This window comes from Bufo bufo, chromosome 5 (genome assembly GCF_905171765.1).
Source record: "Bufo bufo chromosome 5, aBufBuf1.1, whole genome shotgun sequence".
Classification (NCBI taxonomy): domain Eukaryota; kingdom Metazoa; phylum Chordata; class Amphibia; order Anura; family Bufonidae; genus Bufo; species Bufo bufo.
In genome coordinates, this window is record NC_053393.1 from 526,286,494 (window position 1) to 526,303,143 (window position 16,650).

The following is a 16,650-nucleotide window of genomic DNA, read 5'->3' on the forward strand; positions in this document are numbered from 1 at the left end:
GGCAGCTTAAAGGGAACCTGTCACCTGGATTTTGGGTATAGAGCTGAGGACATGGGTTGCCAGATGGCCGCTAGCACATCCGCAATACCCAGTCCCCATAGCTCTGTGTGCTTTTATTGTGTAAAAAACCTGATTTGATACATATGCAAATTAACCCGAGATGAGTCCTGTACGTGATGAGATGAGTCAGGGACAGGACTCATCTCAGGTTAATTTGCATATGTATCAAATATTTTTTTTTTACACAATAAAAGCACACAGAGCTATGGGGACTGGGTATTGCGGATGTGCTAGCGGTCATCTAGCAACCATGTCCTCAGCAGTATACACAAAATCCCGGTGACAGGTTCCCTTTAAAATTATCTCAGTGAAATCTGCCTTCCAAAAGCCACATGGTGCTCCTTTCCTTCTGCGCCCTGCCGTGTGCCCGTACAGCAGTTTACGACCACATATGGGGTGTTTCTGTAAACTACAGAGTCAGGGCCATAAATATTGAGTTTTGTTTAGCTGTTAACCCTTGCTTTGTAACTGGAAAAAAAAATATTAAAATGAAAAATCTGCTAAAAAAGTGAAATTTTGAAATTGTATCTCTATTTTCCATTAATTCTTGTGGAACACCTAAAGGGTTAACAACGTTTGTAAAATCAGTTTTGAATACCTTGAGGGGTGTAGTTTCTACAATGGGGTCATTTTTGGGTGGTTTCTATTATGTAAGCCTCGCAAAGTGACTTCAGACCTGAACTGGTCCTTAAAAAGTTGTTTTTTTTGAAAATTTCTGAGAAATTTCAAGATTTACTTCTAAACTTCTAAGCCTTGTAACATTGCCCAAAAATAAAATGTCATTCCCAAAATGATCCTATCATGAAGTAGACATATGGGGAATGTAAAGCAATAACTATTTTTGTAGGTTTTACTATGTATTATAGAAGTAGAGAAATTTGCAAATTTTTCCAAATTTTTGGTAAATTTGGTATTTTTTTTTATAAATAAAAATGATTTTTTATTACTCCATTTTACCAGTGTCATGAAGTACAATATGTGACGAAAAAACAATCTCAGAATGGCCTGGATAAGTAAAAGCATTTTTAAGTTATCACCGCTTAAAGTGACACTGGTCAGATTTGCAAAAAATGGCCTGCTCCTTAAGGTGAAATAAGGCTGTGTCCTTAAGGAGTTAAAGGGATTCTGTCACCTCTTTTTACCCTATAGAGATGCGGACATGCACGGCTAGATCGCCGCTAGCATGCCCGCAATATACCTGTCCCATATCTCTGAGTGGTTTTATTAAGTGTAAAAAATGATTTTATATATATATATATATATATATATATATATATATATATATATATATATATATATATGTGTATGTGTAAATCAGCCTGGTAAGGAGCCCAAGGGGCTGCACTAACCGTTCTGGAGCCCATCCACGGCCCCTGTGAAGGAGCCCAGCACCGCCTGCATCCAGGAATCTCCTCCTTGCTCACAAAGTCAGATCACCGTAATCTCGCGATGCCCAGTGATGGCATAGTGTTCCTTCCCTGTGCTGGTATCAGCCTCAGGGAAGGAATGCGCATGCGCGAAGTCTGGAACGCATAGACATGACCAGACGCGGGGTTTCATCCCTGGTGATGCCCTGCAGGCCTCTACTGCAACTGTCTTCAGTTCCTGGGGCATTTTCCCTTCAGTTTTGTGTTCAGCAAGTGAAATTCATGCTCAATCAGATTCAGGTCCGGTGATTGACTTAGCTATTCCATAACATTCCACTTCTTTCCCTTAAACTCTTTGGTTGCTTTTGCAGTATGCTTTGGGTCATTGACCATCTACACTGTGAAGCGCCGTCCAATGAGTTCTGAAGCATTTGGCTGAATATGAGCAGATAATATTGCCCGAAACATTTCAGAATTCATCCTGCTGCTTTTGTCAGCAGTCACATCATCAATAAATACAAGAGAACCGGTTCCATTGGCAGCCATACATGCCCACGCCATGACACTACCACCACCATGCTTCACTGATGAGGTGGTATGCTTAGGATCATGAGCAGTTCCTTTCGTTCTCCATACTCTTCTCTTCCCATCGCTCTGGTACAAGTTGATCTTGGTCTCATCTGTCCATAGGATGTTGTTCCAGAACTGTGAAGGCTTTTTTAGATGTCGTTTGGCAAACTCTAATCTGGCCTTCCTGTTTTTGAGGCTCACCAATGGTTTACATCTTGGGGTGAACCCTCTGTATTCACTCTGCTGAAGTCTTCTCTTGATTGTTGACTTTGACACACATACACCTACCTCCTGAAGAATGTTCTTGATCTGGCAAACTGTTGTGAAGGGTGTTTTCTTCACCAGGGAAAGAATTCTTCGTCATCCACCACAGTTGTTTTCCGTGGTCTTCCAGGTCTTTTGGTGTTGCTGAGCTCACCGGTGCGTTCCTTATTTTTCAGAATGTTCCAAACAGTTGTTTTGGCCACGCCTAATGTTTTTGCTATCTCTCTGATGGGTTTATTTAGTTTTTTCAGCCTAATGATGGCTTGCTTCACTGATAGTGACAGCTCTTTGGATCTCATCTTGAGAGTTGACAGCAACAGATTCCAAATGCAAATAGCAGACTGGAAATGAACTCCGGACCTTTTATCTCATCATTGTAATTGGGATAATGAGGGAATAACACACACCTGGCCATGGAACAGCTGAGAAGCCAATTGTCCCATTACTTTTGGTCCCTCAACAAGTGGGAGGCACATATGGAAACTGTTGTAATTCCTGCACCGTTCTCCTGATTTGGATGTAAATACCCTCAAATTAAAGCTGACAGTCTGCAGGTAAAGCACATCTTGTCCATTTCATTTCAAATCCATTGTGGTGGTGTATAGAGCCAAAAATGTTAGAATTGTGTCAATGTCCCAATATTTATGGTCCTGGCTGTAGATAAAACATACTTCTCTATGTGGTAATGCTATAGATCAGTGGTTAAGTGATTAGTTTTGCATGTAGAGATCCCAGGTTTGAAACTTGGGAGAGACTTTGAAGTTTTTTTCTTCAGTTTTTCTTTCTTTCACATTTGTCCCATAAGAAAAGTCTATATCCTTATCATATTGAGAATAATGTTTTTTTTAAAAAGCTAATAAATATTTCTTTATGATCATATATTGTGTTTGTGAATAAAGCAGTAATAAGTACCGTATATTAGCTTTCTGAGCAGATCTCAGGGTGGTGAAGCTATAGTACATAGTGTATATGATATGTAGATGCTAGGACACAGCTCTTCCCTCAGCATCACTAGCCCTGTCAATCAAGCAGTGCTCACATGACTCAGCCCTGCCTCCTGGTGCTCCAATTGCTCATTTGCATGTAACTAAAAATGAAGATTTCTCTGCAGCTGTTTAGCATACAAACAAAAGAAAGGTAGGTTAATTCAGCATGGTTTTAATATGTTTTTTGGGGGGGAAAAACAACACTATTCTCAATATACTTTTTATTATATGATTATATATTATTTATTACAGTATAGCCTTTTAATATGGTTTTAAATGAAATAAAAAATAAATAAAAACTGAAAACATATCTCATCTAGGACTTGAACCTGGGATCTCTACATGCATGGTAGACCCTCTATACCACCAAGCTATAACATTACCACAAGTATGTATTTTCTATGCTTAGAGGCTGTCACATATTACTGATGTCTAGAATCACACATTGTGCCTGTGAATAAAGCAGTAATATGTCGATGAGTTTTCTGAGCAGATCTCGGTGGTGAAGCTATAGTACATAGTATATATCAGGGATGCTCAAGCTGCGACCCTCCAGCTGTTGTAAAACTACAAATTCCATTATTCTCTGCTGTAGGCTGTCCAGGCATGCTGGGAGTTGTAGTTTTGCAACAGCTGGAGGGCCACAGGTTGAGCATGCCTGGTATATATGATATCTAGATGCTAGCACACAGCGTGTCTAGCCCTGTCAATCAAGGGGAGGGGGGAGTGTGCAGAGCACCGGGGGTGTTACAAAGCAGTGCTCAGACGACTCAGCCTGCCTACTGGTGCTCCAAATGCTCATTTGCATATGAATAAAAACACAGATATATCTGCAGCTGTTTAGCATACAGACAAAACAAAGGTATTGTTTTAATGAGCATGATAGGGCTGCAACGATTAATCTACGTTATCGATAATATTCGATAACGGGATTCGTTGTCAACGAATACAGTTATCGAATAATCGGCCGATTCGTTGATATGCGGGCGGGAGCGGGCGGTCAGGCGCTATGCCTGCGGGTCCTTGAACTTTAGATCACCGCATCTTCTTTTACCTTACAATGAAGCTCCATTAACAGGCAGAGCTGGCGGCGGCGTAACGTCACTTACTCACGTGGCGCGCATGCTCCGCCTGCTTCATTCATAAAGTGGGCGGGGCATGCGCGTCACGTGAGTAATTGACGTTACGCCGCCGCCCACTCTGCCTGTTACTGGAGCTTCATTGTAAGGTAAAAGAAGATGCGTTGATTTAAAGTAAAAGTTACTGCTGGTTAAGGAATACTGCTGTGAGCAGCGGGGCCAGGGCTGTTATGGGAGGGGGATCTGTGGATGACACTGCTATGGGGGAGATCTGTGGATGACACATATAGCATAAGATGCTATATAGTGTCATCCATAGACCCCCCCCATAGCATAGTCATCCACAGATCCCCTCCCCATAACAGTGCCATCCACAGATCCCCCTCCCCATAACAGTGCCATCCACAGATCCCCCTCCCATAACAGTGCCATCCACAGATCCCCCTCCCATAACAGTGCCATCCACAGATCCCCCTCCCCATAACAGTGCCATCCACAGATCCCCCTCCCATAACAGTGCCATCCACAGATCCCCCTCCCCATAACAGTGCCATCCACAGATCCCCCTCCCATAACAGTGCCATCCACAGATCCCCCTCCCCATAACAGTGCCATCCACAGATCCCCCTCCCATAACAGTGCCATCCACAGATCCCCCTCCCCATAACAGTGCCATCCACAGATCCCCCTCCCATAACAGTGCCATCCACAGATCCCCCTCCCATAACAGTGCCATCCACAGATCCCCCTCCCCATAACAGTGCCATCCACAGATCCCCCTCCCCATAACAGTGCCATCCACAGATCCCCCTCCCCATAACAGTGCCATCCACAGATCCCCCTCCCCATAACAGTGCCATCCACAGATCCCCCTCCCCATAACAGTGCCATCCACAGATCCCCCTCCCCATAACAGTGCACAGATCCCCCTCCCCATAACAGTGCACAGATCCCTCTCCCCATAACAGTGCACAGATCCCCCTCCCCATAACAGTGCAATCCACAGACCCCCCTCCCATAACAGTGCCATCCACAGATCCCCCATAACAGTGCCATCCACAGATCCCCTCCATAACAGTGCCATCCACAGATCCCCTCCATAACAGTGCCATCCACAGATCCCCTCCATAACAGTGCCATCCACAGATCCCCTCCATAACAGTGCCATCCACAGATCCCCTCCATAACAGTGCCATCCACAGATCCCCTCCATAACAGTGCCATCCACAGATCCCCTCCATAACAGTATCATTCACAGATCCCCCATAACAGTGTCATTCACAGATCCCCCATAACAGTGTCATCCACAGATCCCCTATAACAGTGTCATCCACAGATCCCCTCCATAACAGTGCCACCCACAGATCCCCTCCATAACAGTGCCACCCACAGATCCCCTCCATAACAGTGCCACCCACAGATTCCCTCCATAACAGTGCCACCCACAGATCCCCTCCATAACAGTGCCACCCACAGATCCCCTCCATAACAGTGCCACCCACAGATCCCCTCCATAACAGTGCCACCCACAGATCCCCTCCATAACAGTGCCACCCACAGATCCCCTCTATAACAGTGCCACCCACAGATCCCCTCCATAACAGTGCCATCCACAGATCCCCTCCATAACAGTGCCATTCACAACTTGTTTTAATATGGCCTTTGAACATAACTTTTTAAGTAAAATCATATAAACCCCTTTTTTTGTCATTTTGGTGTTTTTCCTGATTAATCGATGAAATTATCGACAACTAATCGATTATTCAAATAATCGTTAGCTGCAGCCCTAGAGCATGATGAGCCCTACCAGGCCGTACGTCTGGTTTAATAGGGTTGATCCTGGTGACACAGCCTCTTTGAGGTCCCTGAAAACCCCTTAAATGAAGGGTATGTGCACTAGTCCTTGCTGATGTGCAAAGTAGAGGTGCAGCAAGACACCTTACGTTTCTATTCATTGCCTCTAGCTAGGGCTGCATGGTGATTTTGACGGGGCTGAATACAGGAGTAAAGCCCCTCCTGCATCGCGGCTAGTGAATGGGCTGCTGCTGTGGGGTGCAGTTTGCTGCGCAGGCACCACCATTACAAAGCACCCAGCGGTACTGCATCACCTCCAGATCCATAATACAAGCCGTTTGTGTGAGTAGGGCTGGGTCTGTCTCTCTGAGCAAACAAGAATGTTTCCATTCACTGAAAGCAAGCAGGGATCCTGAATAGGGCGAAAATATAAGTTTATTCAAAAATTGTATACATTTTCCACCTCATGTGGTCAACTTGAATGAGCACAATAGTGGATAATAGCACTCACCCGTCACTGACAACCTCTGTGTCTCAGAGAGAAGTTGTCAGTATAATCTCTGTGTGAGGAGTTGGCGGCGGATACAAGTGGCGAGCACAGCTGACGCGGTAATGGGGGTTTTAGCCATCTCTCTGTGACCCGCGTCCTCATTTTCAACGTCCTTTCTGATCTCGATAAATAAACGGAGTTTGTTGTTCAGTAGAAAGGATTCCGCTTTTCCTGATTCCACATGTTTTGGCAGCAATAACAAGGCTCAAGGACAATGGGTCCTGTCTGATTGTCTCCGTGTCTGCAGGTTCTCAAGGACATGTCTGGTCTGTAGATCTCATTTACATTGCACAGTGTTTCCCATTCTTTGCACTGTCTGGCGGCATACAATCTCATTCTCTTGCTTTAAAACTCCCTCCCTGACCCAGGTTGCATTGTGACATAAAATAACAGAGGTGCGGACCCCGGATCTCATGATTGGGAGGGGTCCCACTCTTTTTACGGTCTCTGAAGTGATACCCCCATAGGTGTGCCTGCCACTGATGCCCCAGTAGGTGTGCCTGCTGCTGATTTCTCTATAGGTGTGCCTGCCACTGATGCCCCCGTATGTGTTCCTGCCATTGATGCCCCCGTAGCTGTGCCTGCTGATTTCTCCATAGGTGTGCCTGCCACTGATGTCCCCCGTAGGTGTGCCTGCCACTGATGTCCCCCGTAGGTGTGCCTGCCACTGATGCCCCAGTAGGTGTGCCTGCCGCTGATGCCCCCCGTAGGTGTGCCTGCCGCTGATGCCCCCCGTAGGTGTGCCTGCCACTGATGCCCCCCGTAGGTGTGCCTGCCACTGATGCCCCCCGTAGGTGTGCCTGCCACTGATGTCCCCCGTAGGTGTGCCTGCCACTGATGTCCCCCGTAGGTGTGCCTGCCACTGATGTCCCCCGTAGGTGTGCCTGCCACTGATGTCCCCCGTAGGTGTGCCTGCCACTGATGTCCCCCGTAGGTGTGCCTGCCACTGATGTCCCCCGTAGGTGTGCCTGCCACTGATGTCCCCCGTAGGTGTGCCTGCCACTGATGTCCCCCGTAGGTGTGCCTGCCACTGATGTCCCCCGTAGGTGTGCCTGCCACTGATGTCCCCCGTAGGTGTGCCTGCCACTGATGTCCCCCGTAGGTGTGCCTGCCACTTATGTCCCCCGTAGGTGTGCCTGCCACTGATGCCCCCCGTAGGTGTGCCTGCCACTGATGCCCCCCGTAGGTGTGCCTGCCACTGATGCCCCCCGTAGGTGTGCCTGCCACTGATGCCCCCCGTAGGTGTGCCTGCCACTGATGCCCCCCGTAGGTGTGCCTGCCACTGATGCCCCCCGTAGGTGTGCCTGCCACTGATGCCCCCCGTAGGTGTGCCTGCCACTGATGCCCCCCGTAGGTGTGCCTGCCACTGATGCGCCCCGTAGGTGTGCCTGCCACTGATGCGCCCCGTAGGTGTGCCTGCCACTGATGCCCCCCGTAGGTGTGCCTGCCACTGATGCCCCCCGTAGGTGTGCCTGCCACTGATGCCCCCCCGTAGGTGTGCCTGCCACTGATGCCCCTGTAGGCAAGCAGAGAAATTTTATTCTGCTTAACTTCCATTCAGGGTCTGCAAAAAGCTGGGTGACAATCTATATAGGCAGCACAGTGACTGCCACCTCTAGAAATCCGCGGGATCTTCTACAATGAAATTAAAAGGGGGCTCCAGCAACAATGTCCTGAACTCTCCTCATTATTAAAGGGGTTCTCCGGGAATTAAGAAAATTAAAATACTAAAATATTACTTTATTATAAATATATTCCCTAATACCTTTTGTTATTTATAATGGTTCGTTTTGTCTGGGGAGCAATCATCAGGGGAACACAATGGCCGCTGTCCTATTAGTTCACACAAAACCTGTCCTGATCACACATGAGGACAAGTTAGGCTACTTTCACACTGGCGTTTTGGCTTTCCATTTGTGAGATCTGTTCAGGCCCTAATGCATCAGTTTGCCTCCGTTCCGTCTCTATTCCGCTTTGGAGGCGGACACCAAAACGCTGGTGTTGGTGTCCGTCTGACGAAACTGAGCCAAACGGATCCGTCCTGGCACACAATGTAAGTCAATGGGGACGGATCCGTTTTCTATGACACAATCTGGCACAATAGAAAACGGATTCGTCCTCCATTGACTTTCAATGTTGTTCAAGACTGATCCGTCTTGGCTACGTTAAAGATAATACAAACGGAGTGCGAAAGTAGCCTTGCTTCACAACACTGAGGTAAAGAGCTGCCTCATCCTCCTCTCCGCTCTGCTTGTTAGGGATTATAATTCCCAATACAGTTGATAAGATCTTCAGATGAATCTCTGGCGAATTTAGTTCATGAGGAGACATGAAGTACAGAGAGGACAGACAGGACAGACTGTGGTAATGTGTTGCTGTGGTAATGGAGACTGTAGACAAGTGCTGCTGCTCATTAGCCACACCTCACCCTCCTCTCATGTCTCCTCATCATCTCCATTCCCACAGAGATTCACCTCTATTCAGGATCATGATTCCTGACAAGCAGAGAGGAGGATGAGGCAGCTCTTTAGCTCAGTGTTGTGAAGTAACTTCTCCTCCTGTGTGATTAGGACAGGTTTTGTGTGTACTGATAGGACAGCGGCCATTTTATTTCTCCCAATGATTGCTCTCAAGTCAAAATGAGCCATTATAACTAATGAAAGGTATTTGTGTATATATTTTTTTATTATAAAATAATATTTAAGTATTATCATTATTTTAATTCCTGGAGAACCCCTTTAAATACAAATTAACACTGAAATTATTGTGTCCAACCCACCATTAATTGATACAAAACTTTTATTAAAAAAATAAAACTTTGCAGCAGCTGAGGTGTGTCTTATGATGTTCTGCAGCAGCTGAGGTGTGTCTTAAGAGATGTTCTGCAGCAGCTGAGGTGTGTCTTAAGATGTTCTGCAGCAGCTGAGGTGTGTATGATGAGATTCTGCAGCAGCTGAGGTGTGTATGATGAGGTTCTGCAGCAGCTGAGGTGTGTATGATGAGGCTCTGCAGCAGCTGAGGTGTGTATTATGAGGTTCTGCAGCAGATGAGGTGTGTATTATGAGGTTCTGCAGCAGCTGAGGTGTGCATGATGAGGTTCTGCAGCAGCTGAGGTGTGCATGATGAGGTTCTGCAGCAGCTGAGGTGTGCATGATGAGGTTCTGCAGCAGCTGAGGTGTGCATGATGAGGTTCTGCAGCAGCTGAGGTGTGCATGATGAGGTTCTGCAGCAGCTGAGGTGTGCATGATGAGGTTCTGCAGCAGCTGAGGTGTGCATGATGAGGTTCTGCAGCAGCTGAGGTGTGCATGATGAGGTTCTGCTTTTCCTGCCTTCTTCGGCAGGAAAAGATGAGCAGTGCCCAGGTAGCGCCGCTCATCTTCTGTCACAGGTTATGGACATTTCCCTGTGTCGTGCATTAGAGGAGGTCAGGTGCGGGTCAGGTTTTCCCCCCTATGATCTCTCTTTCGTGTCGCTCAGTATTCGTGCCATATCTCGGAGACCTGATTATTGGCCGCAGTGGGGCCGGCTTACTGCCGCTTTAAGGTTATCATATGGTAACAGGATTTGTGGGCACGTAAACCTTAACCCTGCTGTAAATCACATAAGCTCAGACATCACAAGTCACAGGGCATATAACCTGCTGATTGCGGGTCTAGGGGCTGCACACCGGGACCGTTCCTGCTGACATGTTCTGCTACAAGGTACGGTAATATTCCTTTATCACATCCTAGCAGAACGAAACGCGCCGGTGCCGAATCCTTTTTAATGAGTGCTTATTCTGGAGAATTAATCTGTGACCCCGCCGCTGCTCACTGACGGCAGATACGCTATATGCCTACTACAAACAATATTCTGCAATCGCTATCTGATAGGTGGGTTCAGCCCAATCCGGAGAAGTCCCTTAGGTAGTTTCTTTCCTACATCTTGTCTCGTTCACCCACCACTCATGGATCGGTAACACATCTCCATTTGTATGACCGAGGCTGCCTCACATTTCTCTGCACAGTGGGCGTAGGTGTGCCTGGCACTTATGCCCCCATGGATGTGTCTGCCTCCATTGCCCTCATAGGTAGGTCTGCCACTGATGCCTCCATAGGTGTGCCTGCCACTGATGCCCCCGTATTGCATGGGATGGGGGAGGTTATTCTGCTGCAAAATCCACAACTGATGCAGATTCTTCCATAGATTGGTTGCAGATTTTTATGCAAAAGCCAACGGTAGGTTTGCTGCAAAGTGTGCCACCGACTTCTCTGCTCAAAAGGGATTTCCCAACTGGGACATTGGTGGCATATTGATAGGATAGGCGATCAATGTCTGATAGGTTTTGTGTCCTCACTCTGGGACTCACTCCTATCTAGAATGTGGCCCCCGAAGTGAAGTAGAGCACAGCACACCTGTGCAGCCAACCTCCATTCATTACTATGGGAGTTCTGAAAATAGCAGAGCGCTGGCTCCGTTAATTCTGGCAGTCCTGTAACAGTGAATGGAGCGTTGGCTGCGCTTGCGCAGTGTGGTCTCCATTCTCCGCTATAGGACTTCCATAAATAGCCGTGTGCACTCCCATAGTCCCATAGCAACGAATGGAGGGTGTGGTGCACTGTCCTTCACTTCGGGGGGCCCCATTCTGAAGATAGACCCGGGTCCCAGAGGGGGGGAATTGCACCTATTTGATACTTATGGCATATCCTAAAAATATGCTGACAACCCATTTAATTTACATCCCATATGGATGTACTCTGAGCCCTTAATTTCCGAGGATCGGCTGATTTCTGACCTTTGTGACATTGGAAAATTCCAGTTGTAACCGTTTACCCCAAAGGATAGTGGATAGCTGTTAAATTGGTGTGGGACCCCTAATGATCGCTAGAAAGGGGGCCTTTTACCCCGTGTCAACCCCTGAAATGAATGGAGCAGGTGGCTGAACATGCACCCTGCCGCTCCATTCATCTCTGTGGGACTGCTGGAAGTAGCCGGCGGTCCTCGTGATCAGTGGGTTCCCCCTCCAATCTAATAGTTATCCCCTATCCTATGAATACCCCTTTAAATCACGTTGGAGAAAGACCCCTGGGTGGGTTGAAACGTCACGCTATACATGGAGGAATAAAGGCCGTTTGTCACTCCTTCTTACGATCAGTGAATGGAAATCTTTCTCACAGTTGAGAATCTGCTACAATTGTATCCAGATTAGATCTCCTGAGTGTAAAATGCGTCAGCAAGCAGGGATCTAGAAAATGAAGAGGGATGCCAGATCTGACATTGGACATGGGGGGACGCCCAGAAAGTATCGTATTAATCTTAATAGGACTCATTCATGATACTGTCTGGGCATCTGACGGTTGCTTTGGTGACTGTCCCGCCAGCGTGCAGCGGTTTCTTTCCACTCCACATCAGGTGGGTCATGGGGACTGAGCAACCCCTTAAAAAGGGTTTTCCCATGAGGTCAACCTCTGTCCATATACCCTATTAACATTAGTGGTCAATGCTACAAAAGATGCCACCCCCTGGCGGTCTGTACCGTCTGGTCCCTATCGATTCGGGACTCAGAAAGCATCAGAATGGGAGCTGCGGTGCTTCACCGAGGCAACTTTGACTTCTTTTATTCCTTTTTTACCAGTTGGACAACCCTTTTTAACCAGTTAGATTATCGGTTGAGCTGACAGTCAGTCAGATAACCATTGGGTGTAATGAGATGGGGGACAAGGTGGGGGGTAGGGGGTCGTTGCGAGGGGCAGATAAAGGACAGTGCTCATACGTTTGACATATGAGGGCAACTTGGCGATGGCAGGGGCGTTTATTCTGATTGATTAAGAAGTTGGGTCTGCCGGTGGACAAAGCACACAGTGTCCTGAAGTCCTGGATTTTCTGAAGTTTGTCCCGTGCCCATGATAACACTGTTAGCTTTTTACGGACTGTCATCGTTCTCTTCTGGAAAGTCTAGGGTAGGTTGTTTTCAGGGTTGGCTGATTGGCTCGGGAGACTCCTTCCAGGTTGTCACCAAGCATTGCCTCCAAATAAGTTGTGCAAGACAGATCCAAAGCCAACAGATTTTGAGGCAAGTCCCCAGATCTAGGACATCCTCGGTAGTGGGGTGTAGCCAGGTACCGTATGGTCTATGCCTGTCGAGGCTAAATACCATATAACCAACATGTGGGTGCTCATGAAGCGTCGGGCTGTCCTTTCCCAAATTTGACTTTGTTGTGTGTGTCATCACTGTGATGTTCTCAGAATACATTGTGATCTCGAGCCCGTCCGCTACATTGTGGTGACCGTATTTTGGGGTTACTTGCCATTTATGCTGTACTTGAGACGTAGACTGTAAGTGGTCCTCCGTGGTGGACCTGCCCTGTACATTTTTCCACTCAGCATGCACATAAGTTCTATAAGCGTGTGCACCAAATGAGATCTTGGCACAAGTCTTATAACAGCCGCCGCCAATCTCTAAATGTGATTTGCAGGATTAACGTAAGCTTTGCAGGAGAAACAGTCTTCTGGGCGCTTGGTTAAATTGATTGTGTCATTAACTTCTTAGGTTGCTGTAATCTGCGAAAGGAGCTGTGTGTGCTTCACGGGAGCGGTGACGAAGGCCGATCTGCTGCTCACCGTGTGAACAGACCTGTTTAAGATAAAACTTCAGCATATATGATTTGTTCTATGTTGTACTGCAGTTGCTGAGAGAATCCCGTGGTCTATTAGTGATATACAGTACAGACCAAAAGTTTGGACACACCTTCTCATTCAAAGAGTTTTCTTTATTTTCATGACTATGAAGGCATCAAAACTATGAATTAACACATGTGGAATTATATACATAACAAACAAGTGTGAAACAACTGAAAATATGTCATATTTTAGGTTCTTCAAAGTAGCCACCTTTTTGCTTTGATTACTGCTTTGCACACTCTTGGCATTCTCTTGATGAGCTTCAAGAGGTAGTCCCCTGAAATGGTTTTCACTTCACAGGTGTGCCCTGTCAGGTTTAATAAGTGGGATTTCTTGCCTTATAAATGGGGTTGGGACCATCAGTTGCGTTGAGGAGAAGTCAGGTGGATACACAGCTCATAGTCCTACTGAATTGACTGTTAGAATTTGTATTATGGCAAGAAAAAAGCAGCTAAGTAAAGAAAAACGAGTGGCCATCATTACTTTAAGAAATGAAGGTCAGTCAGTCAGCTGAAAAATTGGGAAAACGTTGAAAGTAAGGGCTATTTGACCATGAAGGAGAGTGATGGGGTGCTGCGCCAGATGACCTGGCCTCCACAGTCACCGGACCTGAACCCAATCGAGATGGTTTGGGGTGAGCTGGACCGCAGAGTGAAGGCAAAAGGGCCAACAAGTGCTAAGCATCTCTGGGAACTCCTTCAAGACTGTTGGAAGACCATTTCAGGGGACTACCTCTTGAAGCTCATCAAGAGAATGCCAAGAGTGTGCAAAGCAGTAATCAAAGAAAAAGGTGGCTACTTTGAAGAACCTAGAATATGACATATTTTCAGTTGTTTCACACTTGTTTGTTATGTATATAATTCCACATGTGTTAATTCATAGTTTTGATGCCTTCATAGTCATGAAAATAAAGAAACTCTTTGAATGAGAAGGTGTGTCCAAACTTTTGGTCTGTACTGTATGTAGAAGCGTGGCCCCTAAATGTGGACCAATGTTCCCTCTAAGCCACTGAAGCTCTAAGCCAAAACTGCATTAAAAAATATTGTGGTATAGCGGCCAAATAAATTAGTGAAGGGGTTAGCAGCATCTCTGGGTACCTTGGGCAGAGAATGGGTTAATGTCTGCATCCCTGATGGTCTAGGACAGAGAGGGGGTTAATGTTTGTCTTGTTGGTGGTCTAGGGAAGGGTAGAGGTTAAAGGAGATCTTTCAGCACAGAAATGCCTTTAAGCTACAATAAACACTTTAGCTTCCCTGATGCTATTCAGTGTTTACTGTAGGTACTTCTGTGCTGACAGAGTATCCCTGGTGGTCTAGGGCAGAGAATGTTTCTTTTCTATTGCTGGTGGTCTAGCACAGGGATGGTGGTTAATATTATTTCCCCCGATGTCCTAGGGCAGATAAGGGGTTCATGGCTTTATCACTGGTGGACTAGGGGGGTAGGAGACCTAATTTAAGTATCCTGGATGGTTTAGGGAACAAAATGGTGTAATGTAAGTATAACTATTTTCGTTGGTATTTTCTTTAGTCTACAGCACATAAGCAGTTAGGCTGTATGGCTAGTTCTCTAGGGCAAAGAATAGGTTATTGATTATATCACTGGTGGTCTAAGGCAGTGGAGAACTTAAAGTTAGTATTCTTGGTGGTCTTAGACAGTGATGGGTTTCTTTATCACTGGGGTCTAAAGCACTGCTGGACTTAATGTTAGAATTGCTGCTGGATTAGGACAGAGAAGGAGTTTGTCAGTATCTCTGGTAGTCTAAGGCAGAGAAGGTGATACTGTCAATACCCCTGGTGGTCTAGGGTAGAGAAGGGTTCATGTCAGCACCCCTGGTGTAGGGAAGTGGATTTATGTTAGTATCCCCGGTGGTCTGGGACAGAGAAGCGGTTAATGTCAGTATCCCTGGTGGTTTGTGGATGATAAGGGGTTAATGCCAGTATCCCTGCTTTCCTATGGTAAGGAAAGGAGTTTATGTCAGTATTCCTGGTGGACTAGAACAGGGGAGAGGGTTTGTCAGTATTCTCGGTGACCTGGGACAGAGAAGGAGACTATGTCAGTCAGTATCCCTGGTGGTCTAGATAAGAAAGGGTAAATGTCACTATCCCTTGTGGTCTAGGGAAGAAAAGGGGTTTGTCAGTTTTCCTGCTGGTCTGATGCAGATAAGGGGTTATTGTCAGTTGTCCTGGTGGTCTAGGGCAGGGAAGGGAGTTTATTGCTGTATCCCTGGTGCAGGGAAAGGGGTTTATGTCCGTATTCCTGATGGCATGGGACAGAGGAGGAGGTAATGTCAGTACTCCTGGTAGTCTAGGGCAGAGAAGAGGTTTATGTCAGTATCCCTGGCGGTTTAGTGCATGGAAGGGGGTTTGTCAGTATCCCTGGTGGTTTAGTGCATGGAAGGGGGTTTGTCAGTATCACTGGTGCAAGTAAGAGGATTTGTCAGTATTCCTGGAACGGGAAAGGGGTTGATGTCAGTATGCCCGGTGGCTTGGGGCGGATAAAGGGATTAGTGTCAGTATCCCTGGTGTCCAAAGGCGGTGAAGGGAAGGCTATGTGTTTGTCAGTATTCCTGGTGGCTTTATGTCAGTATACCTGGGAGCTGGAGCACCCTGACAGCTGAGGGGTTCCAGAACTGTGGTTGTACCCTGACACCTTGAAGGGGGATGGGTTCCAGGGTGGTGTCATCCTGACATGTGTAGGGCTGTTGCACAGTACCATTATCCTGACACGTGGGGGGCCGTTCCAGGGAGGTAGCATCCTGACATCTGGTGGAGCCACAGGACAGCGGTGGCATCCTGCTTTAAATTCTGGTACACCCTGCTAGTATTAACTCCCCCCGGCCACTCTGTCCCTGTCAATCCAACCTCTTAGTACAAGTATTGCCTTTAGTTATAGCTGAATTTATTTTCTTTTTTTGCCCTTTATTAGCTTGCCCAGTTCCGGCAACGCAAGGGACAGACCGACAGCCAGAATCCAGCCAAGAAGAGCAAGAAGAAGAAGACGTCCTCCAGCTCCAAGCAGCGCGACGACTCTGAACTAGTGTCAGAAGCCGGCTTGTCCCAGAGAGATGACGTCCTGTCCCAGACCGCTCCTGGCGGAGCAGCTACCACTGCCGAGTTCACCATTATGAGAACGCTGCCCCAGGGGGAAATGATTCAGCATGACAAGACTTACACCATAGAGGTCAGTAGCTCTGTATATGCCACAGTCTGTTGTAATACCACATTGTAAGGGACGGGTTCTCTGTCGTGCATCCTACTAAGGGTCCATTCACACCTCCGCAAGTGTTTTGCGTTCCGCAAATTGCGGATCTGCAAAACACG

The 16,650-nt window shown here is 46.9% G+C and overlaps 1 protein-coding gene across 8 annotated transcripts in view; it reads left to right on the forward strand.

Annotated features, from left to right (window-relative positions):
* The window catches only part of AKAP9 (A-kinase anchoring protein 9), a 247,751-nt gene that overhangs the window by 25,730 nt on the left and 205,371 nt on the right, over positions 1-16,650 (forward strand). For all 8 annotated transcript variants that reach the window (XM_040431142.1, XM_040431144.1, XM_040431147.1 and 5 more), the window contains exon 2: positions 16,256-16,510. In XM_040431142.1, coding sequence (XP_040287076.1) covers positions 16,256-16,510 — 255 coding nt within the window. The remainder of the gene's footprint in view (positions 1-16,255; positions 16,511-16,650) is intronic.